This window comes from Paramisgurnus dabryanus, chromosome 1 (assembly GCF_030506205.2).
Source record: "Paramisgurnus dabryanus chromosome 1, PD_genome_1.1, whole genome shotgun sequence".
Classification (NCBI taxonomy): domain Eukaryota; kingdom Metazoa; phylum Chordata; class Actinopteri; order Cypriniformes; family Cobitidae; genus Paramisgurnus; species Paramisgurnus dabryanus.
This window is the reverse complement of record NC_133337.1, coordinates 52,729,482-52,749,731: the sequence shown is the minus strand read 5'-3', so window position 1 is coordinate 52,749,731 and position 20,250 is coordinate 52,729,482. Positions and strand designations below refer to the sequence as shown.

Genomic DNA, 20,250 nt, shown 5'->3' with positions numbered 1-20,250 from the left:
AGCTCCCCCTCCCAGACACAAACACACACACACACACACACACACACACACACACACACACACACACACACACACACACACACACACACACACACACACACACACACACACACACACACACACACACACACACACACACACACACACACACACACACACTTTCTTTCATAGACACAGCAGACACGCACTGCCTCTTACAGCTAGGTTAAGTCTGATTACATATTTATTACACTGGAGTGCATTAAAACCAGATCTTTACAGATATTACTACCATCTATCTTATTTTAAGAACGTAAAAAATTATTTTGCTTTTAAAGGTTATGAAGATTAATATTTGGATAGCAATAAATCACATTTGGGTAGTGAAGATGATTAAATAATTTTTAAAGGTTTATACACTTTACATCACCTGGATATAACATTGTTATTAGGATGTAATATACTACAAAAATCTATATGTCTTGCAATTGATGCCCAATTGCAAAATTGGATACTATTGCAAAAAAGCTGAATCATTCCTTATTGTCCATGCTAAAAATATTTACAGTCAGCTAAATGTCACAGGTCAGCAAGAATTCTGTAATGCAATGTGATTGGCTGAGGAGGGTAAGTATCAGCCTTCCTGATGGCTGCTGATTGGTTCAAGCCAGTAGATGATGACTGACAGAAGGTGTAATCACTGATGACATGGGAACAGGCTTTTATCCCACCGTATCACATGGTCAGATGTTTCTATGAGGATTAAATATTTTACCGGGTACATCAGGGCATCCATTTGATTCGCATGACAGTCTGGTGTATGCTATTTTATATATCAGCAACTGCACTCTGGGTGCCATCACTGGGTCAAAATGGGACAAGCCCAACCTATTGGGTTGTAGTTTAAGCTATGCTGGGTTATTTCAACCCAAAATGCTGGGTTGTTTTAACCCATTGTTGGGTCAAATATAAACATTAACCCAGAAAAATAACAACTAAGAAAAATCCCAAATTCAGTATCTTAGAAAATTAGAATATCACTTAAGACCATTACAAAGAAATCTTTGCCAACTGAAAAGTATGAACATGAAAAGTGTGAGCATGCACAGCACTCAACACTTGGTTGGGGCTCCTTTTGCTTGAATTACTGCAGCAATGCGCCAGGGAGTCGATCATTCTGTGGCACTGGTCAGGTGTTATGAGAGCCCAGGTTGCTCTGATAGTGGCCTTCAGCTCTTTTGCATTGTTGGGTCTGGCATATGGCATCTTCTTCCATGGTCCTTAAACCAGGTACTGGTAGCTTTGGCACTGTGTGCAAGTTGGGAAATGAAATCTGCATCTCCATAAAGTTGGTCAGCCGCAGGAAGCATGAAGTGCTGTAAAACTTTCTGGTATACGGCTTGTTGACCTTGGACCTCATAAAACACAGTGGACCAGCAGATGACATGGCACCCCAAACCATCACTGACTGTGGAAACTTTACACTGGACCTCAAGCAACGTGGATTGTGTGGTCCTCTCCACTCTTCCTCCAGACTCTGAGCCCCTGATTTCCAAAGGAAATGCAAAATTTACTTTCATCGGAGAACATAATTTTTGACCACTTAGCAGCAGTTCAGTACTTTTTGTCTTGAGCCCTGGCAAGACGCTGTCTGTTGTTCAAGAGTGGCTTGACACAAGGAATGCAACAGCTGAATATGTCTGTGCGTAGTGGTTCTTGAAGCACTGACTCCAGCTGCAGTCCACTCTTTGTGAATCTTCCCCACATTTTTGAATGAGTTTTGTTTCACAATCCTCTCCACTGTGCGATTATCCATATTGCTTGTACACTTTTTTTTACCACATCTTTTCCTTCCCTTCGCCTCTCTATTAATGTGCTTGGACACAGAGCTATGTGAACAGCCAGCTTTTTTGCAATGACCTTTTGTGTCTTGCCCTCCTTGTGCAAGGTGTCAATGGTGGTCTTTTGGACAACTGTCAAGTCAGCAGTCTTCCCCATGATTGTGTAGCCTACAGAACTAGACGGACAGAGCATTTAAAGGCCTTTGCAGGTGTTTTAAGTTAATTCACTGATTAGAGTGTGGCACCAGGTGTCTTCAATATTGAACCGTTTCACAATATTATAATTTTCTGAGATACTCCTTAGTTGTCAGTTATGGTTATCAAAATAAAAATAAAAAGTGAACTATATCAGTCTGTGTGCAATAAATGAATATAATATACAAGTTTCACTTCTTAATTATTAATTAGGAGAACCAGGGCAACTTTAATTTTAATATAACACAGCAACATTTACTTTCGGCTCACAGCCTTCAGTCAGGTTTGATTTTTGACCCTTGGTAGGAAATTGTTTGGGCACCCCTGATGTATCTATATAATACTGGTCACAACTTTCAAAAATGAAGAATGGATACAATAATGAAACTTACTCTCTTCAAAAACACAAATGTGTCATATACAAGGTCACAGTTGCTTCCTGCTCAAAGTCCACATGGCCACCAGACACCTTTAATAGTCAGGGAGTCTGGGGTACGAGGGCAAAAAGCCACATTGTAAAGCACAGACTGGGCGCTGGGTTCGGAGTGCCTGGCCTAAGAGACCCCACATTTGTTGTCACAGCTGAACTGCACACTGTTGAAGCGGTGGAGCATAGACATAAAGGCAAAGACCCTAAAGACCACCATACCGCAAGAGAAAATGCCTTCCTAATCCTAGTTTGACAATAGATCCCTTCTTTCCACACTAGACCCTTCCTCAAGCAGCCTAAATCAGGTCCGACCTCTTCGTAGGTGGGATGTGTTGAGTCCGCTCTGAGAAAGAGCAGCTGATGTCTGCCTCAATGATGAAGTAGTTTGGGAAACATGACTTATGAAATAGGGTCAGTACTAAAAACAAGGGCCCTTGTGTGTTATAAAAACTATTTATCACAGCAGACAATCTCGGGAGTGGAACCACGGCATATATATGTAAAAGCCAGTTCTTGTTTTCTATCCAAACATTATGTTGAACTAGAAAATATGAACTATAAGGACATACAGCTGAGGAAGCAAAAAGATCTTGTCAATTCTGAAAATCTTTTTACAATCTTCTGGGTGCTTTTAAAAACAAAACATGACTTTGTTTATTTTTATAGCTTGAATAGTCATGGGTTTAAAGAACAGAGAGTGCATTGATAATATTTATATCCCAAAATGCACTGCAAGTCACTTTGAATAAACTGTCTGTCAAATGCATGCGTATAAACACTATCGCTCAATTTCGTCATAAAATTCATGAGATGGCAAAGTGTAAGTTGTGTGCGGTCAGGGCGCTCTTAGATCGCAATACACAGATTTATGGTTTTTAACACACAACCGGTTTCCTCCTATTGTTAGGGGGTGTTGATACTGTCCAGGGAGAGGAGGAGAAGAGAGAGGGGGGAGTGGGAAATGAGAGGGTGGGGACTGAGGCATGCTGGTGAGGATACGGGCTAGTGTGGACAGAGAGAGAGAGAAGTTTCCAGGATTGATAAAGACTACTTTCAGTACCTCATTGAGAATTTTAAACGGACAGCAGGATGGCACAGACGTTGACTTTCTTGATGCTTGCGGTCCTGAATGCTCTGAGCTGCCACAGTGAGGTGAGGGCCAGGGACCCTGACGTGGAGGAAGAAGAGACAGTGGGCCATGGAAGGGCACAGCGAATGCCTGGCACATTTGGGACAACTCACCTACCCATGCCACATAACCATCGACATCCCGGCACCCCGGTCTCGATGGCTTCTGCTGGTACCCCTCAAAACTCTGCGAACCCCACAAGAGAGAGAATACATCCATCTGTACATAGAGGGTGAGTCAAATTAGGTCAAACATTGGAGGCAGCTACTTTTGATTATTATTACTGAAGCCTCTAAATGCATGGGAATTGTGTCATGTAAAAAAATGAACAATTATAGTTGAAAAATACTATGCAAAATTAAAAATTAAATATAAAGGCCAGGCAACTTCTCTAAGCAAACATCTTCACTGTAAAAAAAATGCAGCATAAGTTTAAACAACCTAATTATGCAAGTTAATTCAAATTTTTTTTTTTTAAGTTTTGACTTGTTATAAGTTGAACTTAAGAAAAACAAGTTGAAATTGTTTAACTTACTTTCACTATCCAGTCTAGCCCACAACAAAACAAAAAGTGTAACTTTTATGTGCACAACATTATTTTCAAACATTTAAACCTAAGCCTTTGGATCAAAAAGTGTTCCTGTACGTCAGTTGCTAAATAAATGTTGTGGGTTTGATCCCCAGAGAAAACACATATAATAAAATGAATAGCTTGAATGACAAATGCATAAATGTGAATCAACAGAGCACAAGAAATTTTGTTTCAAGTGTTACCAAACATTTGACTGGCATTCAATGTCCATGACTGAATTGACACACAGTAGATGCTATTGAAGAGATTTTACCTCTGTTCCTCAGCCTCATTAGCATCAAATTAAATCTAATGTCTACACTGAATCTGGTCTGTTGCTCTTTCTCTCTCTCTCTCTCTCTCTCTCTCTCTCTCTCTCTCTCTCTCACTAATGAATTTGCCTGAGAGTCCAATTACAGTAATCTTACGAGGAAAATGAAAGTTTAAGCTTCAGTGATCTTCACTAATACAAGAAATTTCCTGGGAAGTTACGGTGTGAAATGAATGGCGTTCAGTATGATACACAAGCTGTAGTGATGTGGTCCTGTGTTCATAACAGGAGGAGGGATGCAGCTGTTTAGCCCGTCTGTCCGTATTTGTAGTCTGATAGGGTGTCAAAGCGGGAGCCTTACAAGGGCCTTTTAGTCTGAACCAGAACAAAAAGAGTTTAAGCCAAAGATATGTCCACCAAAGACACAGCAGTGTTCATCAAAAGTGTTTTAAGGAAAAATAAAAGGAGTTAAATGAAACGGAGATAAAAGATGAAGAGAGATGAAAGAATGGTGGACTGATGAAGGATGTTCAGATGTGGGTACATGGAGGTAGATTAATGATAAAGTCATTAAAGCGACAGAGAGGATTGTATTTAGTCACTATGACCAACTCAGTGGCTGTATGAGGGCTGATGTTGTCTGGACAATGGTACATGGTTCAAGGACAGCCCGTTTGTAATACAAATGGGTGATTCTGGTGAAATTAGACTTATGAGGTGTCATGAAACATTTAGATAAAAAAGTAAATGGAAAGTAAGAGTGTATAAATAAGAAGCATACAGTAATAAACATCTCTTCATGTACTATTTTACACATGATTTCAAATGACATCATGCAAAACAATTTAGTTTTTTTTCCACTTAAAGGGATAGTTCGGCCAAAAACGATATTAAACCCATTATTTACTCACCCCCAAGCTGTCCAGGTTGCATATGTCCATCGTTTTTCAGACAAACACATTTTCGGATATTTTAGAAAATATTTTAGATCTTTCTGTTAATTAAATGTAATGTTACGGGGTCCAGCAATAGTCCACTACCTTCAAGTCCAAAAAAAGTGCGTCCATCCTTCACAAATTAAATCCAAACGGCTCCAGGATGATAAAGAAAGGTCTTCTGAGGGTAATCCGTGCGGTGTTGTTGTAGAAATATCCATATTTAAAATGTTATTAACGTTATTAACTACCTTCCGGTAGCGCCGCCATCTTAGACTCAGGAGAGAGTATTAGCGTAGTGTACGCACTTTTCTTAGTGACGTATGACAAATTCGGAGGGCGGGGGACAGAGCAGCAACAGAGAAACCGCTGTATGCTGCGTAAGCGCTCATCCTGAATGCGGACGCGACTAAGATGGCGGCGCTACCGGAAGGTAGTTAATAACGTTAAAAACATTTTAAATATGGATATTTCTACAACAACACCGCACGGATTACCCTCAGAAGACCTTTGTTTATCATCCTGGAGCCGTTTGGATTTAATTTGTGAAGGATGGACGCACTTTTTTTGGACTTGAAGGTCGTGGACTATTGCTGGACCCCGTAACATTACATTTAATCAACAGAAAGATCTAAAATATTTTCTAAAATATCCGAAAATGTGTTTGTCTGAAAAACGATGGACATATGCAACTCGGACAGCTTGGGGGTGAGTAAATCATGGGTTTAATATCGTTTTTGGCCGAACTATCCCTTTAAGGGGAAAATTTTCATTACCGCAACGTTTCGTTCATGTTATACTATAAACATTACAGTAAAGAAACATGTGGCATTTGGTGATCATTGGTAAATGTAGAGACAATAATAAGGAGTATAAATGTGTCCAAGACCAGTTTTCTCATCCTCCGCAACAATTTTCAATCATTGTTTAAGCCCTCAAGGAACTATCATTTTAAAAAAAAAATGTTGGAAGGGACATAATTGACTGTGACGCTCAAGATGGCTACCAGGTAAGCCGTTCTTATTTTTCTACCCAGATAAAAGTTAAAATGTAGTTTGTTATAGTAATAAGACAACTTTTTAGTTCTCATTACCGAAACATGAGTTTGTAAATGCATATATTTAATGTAATATCATGTTGCGGTAATGATAATTTTTGATAATGATAATCTAAAAAAATTAAATAATTCTATAGGAAATATTTTTTAAATCCTCTAAAAATAATGGTTATTGTAAGTTCAGACCTTAATCTTATATGTGAAGAAAATAGCTTCAAGGGTTTTTTAAAAATTCTGATGCTGGACACCTTCTAAATCTGGATTTCGTGACAATCACTCAAATATAACCTCTTTCTTTTTGCAGAGGACACTGAAAGGTCAGTTGAAAAAAGACAAGAAATGCTGGTTGAAAAAGTTTAGAGCATTATTGTGTAATTGTAAATGGTTTAATATGGAATGCAAAAACTATAATCGGAGACTTAGTGAAGCAACACAAGTGATTTATAAAGAAACAATATCAATTATTTAAACAAAAGCATATCATTTCATTTCATTCATAACATACTGAAAAATACAGTTTAATGGAAAGAAAGACATATTATTATAGTAAAATTACCGTTATTGACAGGTTATTAATGCTAATTTTGGTCTCTGCATTCATATTGAAAGCATTTGTAGAACTTTGCAAAACATGTTTTAAGATATGACCGGAAGCCAACTCTCGAATATTCAGATCTCAATATTCATGATATACTTTTTGTCCATTTTTGTGTTTATGTAATGTAATGACAACGAGCATGGATCACAACTGTGCGGAGAGGTTTGGCAGCCAGGCAAGAATTCAGAGATCTGTAGCTAACATTGTATACATTAATTTTACACAATAACGTTAGCTCAGTTTAATAGTTAAATAGATAAAGAAAGTTAATTTAATGGTCATTTATTTCCCTTGTTATCAAAAATATACTACTGTAAAAGGACTCTGTTGTTATTGATTCTATGTAGAAGTGTAGTGGAAGTTGCGTTTAATCCACAAAAGCCATTTGTTCATGTTGCTGCTGCTGAAACCGTCTATAGAAAACACAGACTAGCCAAACTAGGCACAGTGGGAATGCAAAACATTGTCATCAAAGTGGGCTCATGAAAGCTTTTTTAACATGATATTTTCTGTCTCTGACCAAGATATGAACAACATGTTGTCTAAATAATTGTTGTTGCTGTAATGGCTGACCTCAGCTTTTCATCCCAAACTTCTCTCCATTCAGAAACTGGTGTGCGTATGTGAATCACCGTGTGGTCACCACAGCTGTACTGTGTACTGAGACCCAGAAAGTGAAATCAGTAAGCCCCTGTCCTGATGGGGCTCCAGATTGCCAAAACATCACGCAAGTCAATGCATAAATATATTTGTATATATGTTATTATATACAGTATATGCATTACTGTATGTCTTAATAATAGTGATGATTATGATATTCAGGTATCGGTTGTCCTCACTGCCTGTGTACAAACAGAAGCACACTACGCTCTCCTCACTGCATTGGCAGTGCTGCCCGGGATATAGAGGACACAACTGCTTGGAAAAAGGTATTAGATACAACCTCAGTTACAGTTGTTGATTTCAGAAGAAGGGTTTTTGGGCGTTCCTCTACTTCGGCTGCTAACGATGCCATGATCATGATTTATTGAATAGCCTATGAAAAATCACAGAGCTGCAATAGTGACTGCCATATTGGACCACATTTAATATTCTGACTCTTTCTTTCAAATCACTCTTTTCCAGAAGATAAGGCCCATGACTCAAAGTCTGAACAGGACCAAGTAAAAAGCCAAAATTCTGGACCATCTAAGGTTAATGACAACGATGACCCAGGCAAGTCTGTTGTTTTGGTAGGGGCAAGTTTGGCTTCACCTTTAATCTTTCATACCCACCTCCTTCTGTTTATGTTTGCTTCTTTAAAGTAACCTTTTTTGCTTCTAACAAAAAGAGGAAATAAGCCGTGGGCTGCTTGCTCCGTAAGTGTCCTTCAACAGGAAAGAGGGAGTCAGCTGGCACTCAGAATAGCTGGAGATGTGGTGCTTTATGCCAGTGAGTAAAAGGAAGAATAGCAACAGCTTAAAAGCCATTTTTGTCTTTTTTATCCCAAATAACTGGCAGGCTAATATTTTTATGGCTGGCAAAACAATCAAAACTCTTTCCCAGACTATTAAAAGAGACCAGCCCATACACACCCCACATGCCTTGATTTCCTGTGTAGGGTTGGGTCATGAGAACATCCTTTCTTCGTGCAACAGACATTTAAATTTGATTATATTTTAACTCATTCCGCGCCAGCTTTTTTTGAAAAGTTGCACGCCAGCATTTTTTGTCAATTTCACAAAGTTTTAAAAAATATGCCCTCCAGGAAAATTTTCTTCTAAAATATACAAATATATCAAATGAAAGAACAGACCCTCTGCTTTCAAACAAACAAAATGGGAAAAACGTTTCATCCTATCTTGATTTTTTTCACTGTTTACAAACTCTTAGTCTTAAAGGTGCAGTGTGTAATTTTTAGAAGTATCTCTTGAAAGAAATGCAAAATAATATACAAAACTATATTATCAGTGGTGTATAAAGACCTTTTATAATGAACCGTTATGTTTTTATAACCTTAGAATGAGACGTTTTTATCTACATACACAGAGGGTCCCCTTACATGGAAGTCGCCATTTTGTGCCACCATGTTTCTACAGAAGCCCTTAATGGACAAACTTTTTTGTCTTCGATGATGAAATGTTTGTCCGGTGGTGGCTATCGTAGCTTCTTTATGCGTTTTAAAGGTGAGGGTTGGGCAGTGGGCTGAGTCGCTGGTTGCAATTCGCAACTTCACCACTAGATGACACCAAAATTTACACACTGCACCTTTAAATATGGATATTTTTCTTCAAACACACAAAATTCGGAGCAAAAAGCCAGGGGCGTCGGACTGGGGATAAAACCAGTACTGATTACCAGGGCCCCAAAGGAAGAGAGGGCCCTTGAAAAGTCTAAAATATATTATGGGGTGGGGCATGGGGGCCCATCAGGACTGCCTATGCATAGGGCACGAGATCTTGTGCAACGCCCCTGCAAAAAGCTGAAATAATTGTATTTTTGTAAAGGAATTTTGTTAGAGATCAGATTCAGAATGATTTTCAAAACATACACAGAGTGCAAAATTAATAAATAATTTTTGCTTCAGTTTTTTTATAAATTAGATATAAGTGGCATCTGGTAATACAGTATTACAGATACAGATTACCATAAAAACTCATCAGAAACACGTTTTTTAAGGGAAATGTTTTCTCTTAATTGACGAGATAACTCTTCAATGGCAGGGAATGAGTTAATTCATGTAAGATAGATTGATACATTAATAATAAAATGGTAATTTTTTTTGCAATCCTTTAAAATCAAACTATTAATGATTATTATAAAAAATATTATTATTGAAAATTATTATTGTTAGTTAATGTTGTAACACAAAAAACATTTGGTTGTTTTCGGCTCGGGTAAAATATGGATAAACTGTTGGGTTTAAATTCGTCTGGATTGTTGAAACCAGAGATATTAAAGCTTTTATTTGAGTTTTATTCTAATATTTAAATAATTTGCTACAAGCATGTGTCATTATTAGGGCTGTCAAAAGATTAATCGTGATTAATCACATCTAAAATAAAAGTTTGTGTTTACATAACATATGTGTGTGTAATGTGTATAATTATTATGTATATATAAATACACACACATTCATGTGTATATTTAAGAAATATTTGCATTTATATACTGTATAAACATTTATATAATTTATATTATATAGAAATATAAATATTTTATATATAAATATAACCAATTTTTCTTAAATATATACATGCCTTTGTGTGTTTTTATATATAAATATTAATTATACACACTACACACACATATGTTATGTAAACACAAACTTTTATTTTAGATGTGATTAATCACGATTAATCTTTTGACAGCCCTAATATATATATATATATATATATATTTTTTTTTTTTTTAAGGTAAAATGTAAGGCAACATTTGTTTAATTATTCCTCATAACATTTTAAAGCCACGATCTACAGAACATCACACAAAAATAAATTTTGATAAATAAACCTAAAAAAATAACAAAGATGTTCCTGCCTTGGAAACTCCGGCTACAATTAAGTGTTTTTATTTAATTTGGAGATTTGTCAAAGCAGTCATGACAAAAAAAACCCGACAAATGAGAAATGACAAATAATTTGTGATTGTGACTGTAAATGATAAAAACTAATCTTTATATACAATTCGTTGTATATAACCATATATACAAAACGTTAATTTATAACAAGAAAAACACTGAAATTAATGATTTTATAGACACTACGCGTTATTATTTAGCACAGAAATACTGCTTGCTTGCTTTGACTTTGATCATCTCTGTATTCACTTTAGATACAGAAAGACCGGATGATATTATTTATTTCAGGAATCTCTTTGCTATCATTTGAAAGTGAACACCGACCGACAATAATATTAAATCACAAGAAAGACATTCGTGTCAGGCAGAAATAGGTTCAGTGCAGATACTAGTTTCCGTTTCATCACCGAAAAAAAAAAAAACGGCTTACCTTTTTTGTAGTTTAACTTTTGACTTTTGAAGATAACCACTCTGTTTTAAATACATTTTAAAAACTTATATTCGTCGAAAAACATCCGTTTTTTAATGTTTAGTTTGATGAACTCCTAAATATGAGACGCAGAGCACCTAGCCCGTTCGGCTAAATTACATGCAAGCATGGCCCGCAGGCAATAGCGCAACATCGATACAACGAAAAGCTATCCAAAATTTACATACTTAAATTAGATCAGAATTTACGTTTATAATAAATACAATTTTGTTAATAAAATAAGGTCAGAAGTAACAAAGTGCAGAACAAATATGCAAAATGCCTCAAGTGCACGGAAACAAAACACAAGCCAAATAGTTAAATCAGATAACCCAAAGTGATTTATAAATAAAATAAAATATAGAAATTATTAAAAGAACGAAAGGCATAATATAATTTGCCAGCTTTGTCTTTTAAATGTAGAAACAAAGAGGCAATAGTTTATTAACATAGAAACTTTATGGACGTGTAGCCCGGTCACAGGGGTTGTTGGATTTCTTAACGCATTTTAAAAATATTTATTGAAAGCTGTTACATCACATATTATTTGCAGCATTATCATAATATGCAGTATATTAATATATTGTGAGAAAGCTGTTATATGTGAGATCAGATAATGTGTGCACCCATATACGGCCAAAATTGAATGATCCTCATTTCGTAACACATCTGCGACGATTCGACTGTGAGATTGGTAGTCGAATCAGGCTTCTCCTATCGATGCATTCTATCTTCGACTATTCGGGGTCACCCCTAGTGTTTTGGTAGTCGGCCTGACTCCCTTTTCCAAAGTGTTTTAAAAAAAAATCATGCACCCTGCCTTTAAGTTAAATGCATTTTTATGCTACATTTTATTTCATTTCAATTAACAGACGTTTTAGATAACAGACATGTAGATTAGTTTCAGTTAGTTAAAAACTCAAAATGCTAGGCTGTTTTTACCCATGGTTGGGTCAAGTATAGACACCAATAAATTTAAACTAACGATTATGTTTATGTACCATAGGCTAAAAAAAAACGTAATTTTTATTGTACATAATGTTAATAACCAAAACAGAATAGAAACAAAAAATTTTAAGTGTTACCAATTTTATTATATTATTTGTATGTAATAATATACATATGCCCTATATTATAACTATTTTCTTCCACTTAAACTAAGGAAAATAAATAATATTTGAAAATTGTATCATATATAGTATTATTTTGTTATGTTTTACTTCCTGTTAATTTACTTCCTGTTTTTTGAGTGACATTACATACATAAAATATAAATGTTCTAAAGATATACAAAACACTTTTCTTTAAAGGTTAAAAAACCTTTAAACTTAGCATATGAGTATAAACATTTCCATATTTGTCCTTAAGTTTAAAATGTTTTGATTAACCTCTCTCCCACCTTCTTCCTGTAAACAAACTCTGGGTTCTTTCCCTGTAGAAGAAAAAATCCTGACTGACCAGCTAGAGGATGTAGGTTGGGATGAGAAATCTGAACGGCAGCCTCCTATCCATGATCCTTCAACTCCTGTTGAACCTCCTGACAGCCCTGTTGGTAAGAAGCAGAATCACTGCTTTGACTCCAGCAACACAAGAGCCAAACAAACAGGCGAAACATTTTGATTGACATGTTGTAATAAGCATACTGTGAGATTTTTACCACCGTCGGGTGAACAAGACTACTTAAACAATATCATCTTCCGCTGGAGGATATCCTTTCTTTCTTATAAACAAACCCCATCATGATGCAATCACCCAGATGTAGACTGACGGAAGCAGACAAAGAAAAAAGGCCGAGAAGTCATTGAACCCGGTGCTCATGATGAGTCACAGAACACTAAATGGGATTTTAGCTTCTCCGGCTGTCTGACATTTGAAGAGGCTAATTCACGAAAATCGAATTGAGCCAATGAGCAAATGCAATTACAGCTTATAAAAGAAAAATCCATCAAAATAATACATTTGTTGTTGTAGTCAGTCACACAGTTAAATGTGTTAGTAAGTGCTACGTGTTTGGAGACCAGCAGAGATGGGCTTATTTCTAATATAAGCACTATACCAGATCAGTTTGGGTCTCACAGACGCTATGATATCCTCTAGGGATTCTGTGCTGGCATGAGCATGACCTAAATCTCTTTTTTGCTAAAATATGCTTGCAGAAATGTGTATAACCTAAAATAAAACAAGGGAAATTGCATGCAACTTACAGAGGCTTGTTATCAATATATTCCAGATGCCAAAGATGGGATCCCTGCCTCACACCCTCTGCCAATACTCGATTCATCCATTCTACTGTCAATGCAACAGTTCATGTCAATTATGATGAGTCAACTTCAGCCAGTCCTGGAAAGCTTCAATCAAACACTGCAACGTCTGTCCGGCGAGGTGGACGCGCTGTCTCGGGACCTGCAGCAGTTGCGGCTGGAAAAGCATGCGGAGAGCAGGACTGAAGCTCACGGTGGAGCTATTAAAGAGAAATTAGAGTACAGCTATATGCATATCAGTCAAATGAAAGCTCAACTAGACACACAGAAAGATCAGATGGAGAAGGCATTACAGATCCAGCAAGAACTGCTACAGCAGAACCTAACAAAACTGAAGGAGGAGATGGATGATCAGATCAGTCAGAGCCAGGATGTACAGGTCATTTGCAACTAAACAAAATAAAATACTGTAGATAGGAATAAGTATTCAGTGTATAAAAACGACTTGTGTTTTGTTCAGATGAATCTCCAGTCCATAAGTGTGTTGGTTAAGGAAGTAAGAAATGAACAGAAGAGGCTGGAAGGGACACTGCGGAGAGAGCGCATGGATGGTGGCCAGCCAACGCCGGAGTCAAGAGTGTGGGAGGCCATCGCTCGCCTGGATAAAGAGACGCTAAAACACACGGCACAGCTCAGCAGCTTGTCTGAGACCTCTGAAGACAATGCTAGAGCCGTCCAAGACCTTCGAGGAGATCTACTGAAATTGGGCAAGAAATTAGAAGAGTTCAAAAAGGACTCGGAGGTCCAATTTACAGAAACGGGTTTGGAGATAGAAGCCGCTCGCGTCATGGTGCAAAACAGCATTGGTGAGCTTCAAGTTAATCTAAGTTCACACAAAGGCCAGGTGAGAGAGCTAGAGCTAGACATGGACAACATCTATCATCAACTACAAAGAAATGATTCGACGATTGCAGAGCAAACCTGTGACTGCGGGTCGATCGGCGATTCCCTGCTGAGGTTAGAAATGGAGGTGGGTAACGTGACACGTTTAGTGAGAACAAACCAGTTTGCAGATGAAGATGTAGAGAGGAATCAGGCTCGATGGGCGACAGAAGTGGAAGATCTTCATCAGGGTCTGCTGACTATGAAAGAATCGTTGTCTTTTGAACAAAGTAAAAGCAGGGTTATAAACAACAATCTATCCCAGCTAAAGGCTTCACTTCTGGAGAGCCAACAGGAGATCCGTGATCTGAAAAAGAAAGATGAGGAGAAGACGGATGAAATTCAAGGCCTGTCGGCCACCTTCTCTTCTCTTCTGAGCGACGCCGTACGGCACTCCGAGGCCCTGGAGGTGATACTAGGAGAGGAGGTCTTGGAATTCACCAAGTGGTCACAAAGCCAACAGAAAGAGCTCAGCATACCAAATCTTTTAGAGAAAATGCACTTGATGCAGCAAAAAATTGAAAACCACAACAAGTACCTAGCTTCTCTTCGGAAAAAGCATCCTGAAGAAAGTGAGATGCATAGTGATGACCCCGTGTCATATTCAGACTGGACCGGCGCAAAGAACCAAGTGGCCAGTGATCGGGATTCATTGGACCCGTCTACTGGAGAGGATGAAGATGTGGACTACTCAGTCAGTGACTTCTGGACTCTAGGAAAAGAGGTGGAGCAATTGGCAGGCCGAATAAACTTGCTGGAGGAGCGTTGTGGCAACTGCACTGAGACCCCCGGTGGCTCGGTTGTGGAACTGCAGGCAGATATAACATCACTACGACAGAGCCTGGAGGATCATTTAGAAACATATGAAAAACTATTCAGTAATACAGAAAAACTAGTCAGCTCTGCAAGAAGCCTAAACCTAGATGAAGTCTGGAAGATGGTTAGGAAGAAAAACAAGAAGGACAGAAGGCAACTCCACAACCAAAAACAACAAATAGAAGGAGTACAAGACAACTCTTCCAGTAGGCGAAGCAAAAGACACAGTAAAACAGGTAATGTAGACAAGTACAGTACAGTACAGTAGTGGCCAAAAGTAATGTCATTTAACATCTTCGCTATTGTTCAAATACTTTATTAAAGATGGATTAAACATGTTGTATGCATGCATGTTGCATTGGTGTTTTGAGTTAAAACTTTAGGAAGAATTTAAGGAGGTTTGACAAAAAAATATACACATTTGCAAAGTTTATAAAGACCTAGCACAGGACAAGACTAAAAATTATAACCACAAAAGGGAATCGAGAAAATTAACTACAAATAAAATGGCAGTCAATGTATATATTTCTCTGTCCATTTTTATATAGCATAAAACCCAAACTCGCTATGCTGTGGTTTGCTTTATTGACAAATAATTTTGTCCAATAAATACCTTTAGTTTTGGTGTTTTATCCATTTTGTATCATACACCTCATATTTTGAAGGTTTCATTCAACCTAAGGGGTATTTTGTACAACCCTCCTCCTCCCCCGACATTACATTTGGCCACTACTGTACCTGCATTATAATGTGCACACAACAGTACTGCCCCTCCATGGACAACACTGGAACTACACTATGACGAAGCATTTTGTTCTTACATGAAAATTAATATTTTACAAATATTGATAACATTTTTAATTAATCTCCTTAGGACGTGCTTTATTACCACATTCCCCGGTGGTGTTCGTCGCAAGCCTGGACCACAGAACAGGGCCGAAAGGGGAGCTCACATCGAGAAACGTGGATGTAAACGACGGTGGTGCTGTCAGTCCTTCATCACAGATGTTTCGGGCCCCTGAGGCTGGACTTTATCTCTTCGTAGTGACATTAGACTTTCAGAGGGGCCGTTCATTGGCTGTGCTGAACCGCAGTGGAGTCCCAGTGGCCTCTCTCAGACAGGAAGAAGGGGGGACGGTGAGTCGAGTCATCCTGCTTGAGCTTCGACCAGGGGAGACAGTCACGTTAGAATTGATGCGTGGATCATTACGTCAAGGACAACCTGGGGTTAACACACTGTCTGGACTGTTACTCTATATTACCAAGCACGAGGATCTGCTCTGAAGAGAGGATGACTGAATGAGATACAAGGGTGGGGGGTTACGTAAGCACGAGCAGGATCATCACCACCAGACATATGACGTAAACATGCATTCTTGTTGTAAAGATGCGGACTACTTTTGTATTAGATGTCGACTGGCTATGTAGTAACATTTTAGTAACATGCAGACAATATATAATCAAGGAACATTGGCAACATAAAAAAAATCATTGCAAAAATGTTTTTTTTCAGTCTCACAAAGGAATTTTATGAGCTGGCTAATTTTTATGAATTCGTACAAAGTGAATCGTACGAAACATTCAAGAAAACAATAAAACCCCTTCCCTAACGCCACAACATGGGGGGATAGCAAGTCATACAAAAACGTACGAATGTGGTTGATTATGTACGAATAGCCGTGATATCGTGTTTGTTGTTTTTGTTTTATTATTTTAACAGTGGAAGATGAAAAGCACAGAAACCGGTCATTATTTTCACGGTGGCAAAGTAGCCTAAATAAACACATGGTACCTATCGTGAGGACATTACAATCTTTGTCAGGAAAAAACACAGTATTGTGATATTTTGTTTGGCAATCGATTCTAAAAAAAGTACTGCAATATCATATGTTTTATAAATAAATTGCAGTTGTTTCGCTTGGAGTTTACATCCCAACCACTAGATGGCATTCTTCTCCTTCTGAAAGCGGCAACCTTCGGAGGTCGCATATGCAGGCTGCATATGTCATTTAGTCTGGTTTATTTATTATTATGAGTTAATTGAGCATTATATTCGCAAATCATAAGCATATTACAATAATTTACTATTAACTAAGAATAACAGTCAACTTTATAATTGTTCGTATTTTTAAATAATATAATCTTGATGACGTATGCAGCCAACGAATGCGACCTCCGGAGGCTGCAGCCTTTAGATTAAGAAACGGCCCTTATTGCTGAACAGTGATAGAAAGTACTTGCATAGGACCGCATCACATTTATTTATTTATTTTGCATATTGTGCTGTGTTCTTAATGACAGCTATTCTAAAATTATATCCTATTATATTTTCAAAATAGGAAATACCCCAATATACCCGTGATCTGTATTGTATCGCGAGAGTCTTGCCAATACACAGTCCTACATTGAATGCCATCATTAGAATGCAATCAAGAGACAAAACGAGAGGACTGTGTACTAAAATAAGATACTTTACTTAAAAATTGTTACATTGGACAAATTCTGTGTACAGAACAGCTTTCTGTGGTAAACATAATGCACCCGTCTAAAAAACAGATGTTGTGCACAATACAAATAAAAGGATCCTATTAATTAGATAATATTACATTTTTAAGACAAAACATTGTTTAATAATCATTTTAAAAGGTTTACAGATGAACTTAAATTAGATAATCAAATCTAAATTCACAAGGTAACTGGCGTCATTGTAATGGACAGATTAGACATGACCTGCAGCTCATACAGGAAGAAAATACAAACACATGCAGTGGGGATGACAAGCGCTCTGAATCTTCACACTGACCATCCATCCATCCATCCATCCATCCATCCACACACACATTTGTTTGACTATATAGGACATCATATCATTTTAATGAAAAAAAATCCTTTCATATCCAACCCTAACACATATCTGTCAATATCACGAAAAAAAAAACATTCGGCCGACTTGCAAGCATTTTTGACAAACATTTTACGCATCTGTTTTTGCCATTTATTTATAAGCTAAATCTGTACACAAACATACACAATAGAAGTGTCAAATCTTCATATATTTCCCAGATTGCTTTAGTTACAGACTTGTAGACATGCATGTGTTTTTCATGGATGCCAATAATACATTTTATTTGAATTAAATTTGTTACTAAGCTGTTCTGTAAAAATGCTTTCTCAAAGTCTTTAAAGTATAATAAAAAATTGTATGTGCTGTTTTATAGTAAATGAAAGATGAAGTAAAAATCTCAACCTTTCAGTAAATTACATAAAAGTCTGGTTGTACAGTACACATTAGGGGAACGAAGGTAGCCATAAGAAATAATAATAATAATAATTATAATTCACACACACACTTGGAAGAGGAAGTTAACAGCTAATCTCAAAAAGTTTATACTAATATTTGTAAGGTTGAGCTGCTCAAACGTCAGTTATTAATCTTGCATGTAAAGAATCCTTATCACAATAATTCCTACTATATGACATGACATGAATAAATAGCACATGCATTTGAATTGAAATCAGTCACATGATTCCCAGGTGGTGACAACATTAGATAAAAGGCAGAACTGTTTAAATAAGGAAATCCAGCATGATACCTATAGGTCAGATGTGATATACCAAGGTGGCTATTGAGTAAAATAAAACAAAAGTCATGTGGCATATCAGACGTGGGTGCAAAGACACACCTGCATTAAGCCAAATCAGATCTGCCATTCAGAATGATCAGTCACCATCCTTCAGCTGAACAGATCTTTTGTAGCTGCAGCGTCTGCAATCTTCAACAGGTGTTATTCCTTTAAGCCAGAGCTGTTGTTATGATCCCTCCTGAACAAAACGTCCTTTTCATAACAGTGGACACATGTCTGATTAAATTAATCTTTCGCCTTTGCAAAATACATTCAAACACAGCAAACTTTATTGCTAGCACCCAATTTTGTATTTGTGACTCTGATGGACTGATCATTTCAAATGAAAAATGTTTGAAGGAATAATTCTTAAAAAACGATAATGATCACATTATGAAGTTAATGTTTTATACATATACGATAATATGGGGCACAGGACATTTGCTATGGTCATTAAAAAGGATGCATTCTCTCAAGTCCGTTTTGTAATGCTAGCTTGCCTCACTGGGAAACATCCCAAACATATGACTGAGGGTGATCACCCTGAATGTGTCCGCTTCTCAGTCAAAGACAGATGGGTCAGTCCTCTCCCAAATACTCCGGAAACGTTGCTCCATTACTGCTCTCCAATCGCAATCGCTGCCACCGAGTCTTAAATCTCACATACAGATGTAACGTATTATACGGCTTTCATAGAAAGCACCATATGCTCATCATTTCTCTCCCAATACATAAAAGAATGCCTGAAGTACAGAAGGAAATTATTGGAAACGAGGAGGATGCGAGTACCGGTTCCTCTAGTTTGAGTTGTGGAAAGCAGGACAACTGATAAAAGTTTCATCCTTACTTCCTACTAGGGGATGTGTTGTGGCACGCACTGTCCAGCAGAGGGTGCTAAAAGACTAACAGCGTAACTGCAACAGTGTGACGAATCACAGTCATGCAGGGAGGTAAATGTTCTGCTCAGCAGCGCCTCCTCTGGTATGCTTAGCAACTGACATTGGAAGATGAACTGATCATATTTTGATATCCTGCGATTCAACCATTTTGGCGAGGGTTTTCTTGACTCGAAGAGCTGTGAGGCGAGAGGCTGGGTTGTGGGCCCAGCACTCAGACATGAGTTTAAGCATGGCCCGTAAACACTGTGTGGAGATAAAGAAAAGAGAAGTTTCAAGGATACAGTATCAACTATTAAATGCTACGATACAATGAGAGTTAAAGACTGTGTTGAAATCAAAATGTAAGCTTTTTGTATTTTGCACGGTATTGCTAACAGTGACGATATGCACGTTTAACAGTGGTGGCTCGTGATTGCTCATCCGAGGGGCGCAAATTCAAATTATGTGTTCGGGGTGTCATGTGTGTTGCTTGCGTTTTCAAAATATGTGTTTGTTGCGTCATGTGAACCATGTGCATCACGTGTTATGTCAAAATAAGTGCCTGAGCACACGCATCAAAACCATTAATGATAAAAGAGACGCTCACGTTCACAAAAACACGCAAGACACTCCCTTAACAGTATAAACTCTGATTATGCATGAGATTATGTGAGTATCTGGCAAACGTGAACGTCTCTTTTATCATAAACCCTTTAGACGTGTCTGCAGCAGGCACTTATTTTGACAAGACACGTG

At 37.6% G+C, this 20,250-nt stretch overlaps 2 protein-coding genes and 1 long non-coding RNA gene across 6 annotated transcripts in view; 1 reads left to right on the top strand and 2 right to left on the bottom strand.

The window, feature by feature from the left end:
• Window positions 1–60: 60 nt before the first annotated feature.
• LOC141282499 (uncharacterized) lies at window positions 61–16,008 on the bottom strand. Of its 2 annotated transcripts, none has more exons than XR_012337195.1 (4): window positions 15,883–16,008; window positions 12,493–12,580; window positions 3,688–3,793; window positions 61–3,613 (listed from the first exon to the last, which is right to left on the bottom strand). It is a non-coding gene; the product is annotated as an uncharacterized lncRNA (long non-coding RNA). The 2 variants fall into 2 exon arrangements; XR_012337194.1 differs by having other exon boundaries at window positions 3,517–3,613; window positions 3,692–3,793.
• On the top strand, window positions 7,770–18,894 carry mmrn2b (multimerin 2b). The gene is made up of 6 exons (XM_073815541.1): window positions 7,770–7,935; window positions 8,132–8,221; window positions 12,473–12,586; window positions 13,265–13,674; window positions 13,756–15,229; window positions 15,868–18,894. The coding sequence occupies exons 1-6, from the start codon at window positions 7,812–7,814 to the stop codon at window positions 16,275–16,277; spliced, it is 2,622 nt and encodes an 873-aa protein (XP_073671642.1). The 5' UTR covers window positions 7,770–7,811; the 3' UTR covers window positions 16,278–18,894.
• bmpr1ab (bone morphogenetic protein receptor, type IAb) overlaps window positions 17,444–20,250 on the bottom strand; it is a 40,024-nt gene continuing 37,217 nt past the window's right edge. For all 3 annotated transcript variants that reach the window (XM_065270510.2, XM_065270512.2, XM_065270511.2), the window contains one exon: window positions 17,444–19,758. In XM_065270510.2, the coding sequence (XP_065126582.1) occupies window positions 19,633–19,758 (126 nt within the window). In that variant the 3' untranslated portion in view covers window positions 17,444–19,632. The remainder of the gene's footprint in view (window positions 19,759–20,250) is intronic.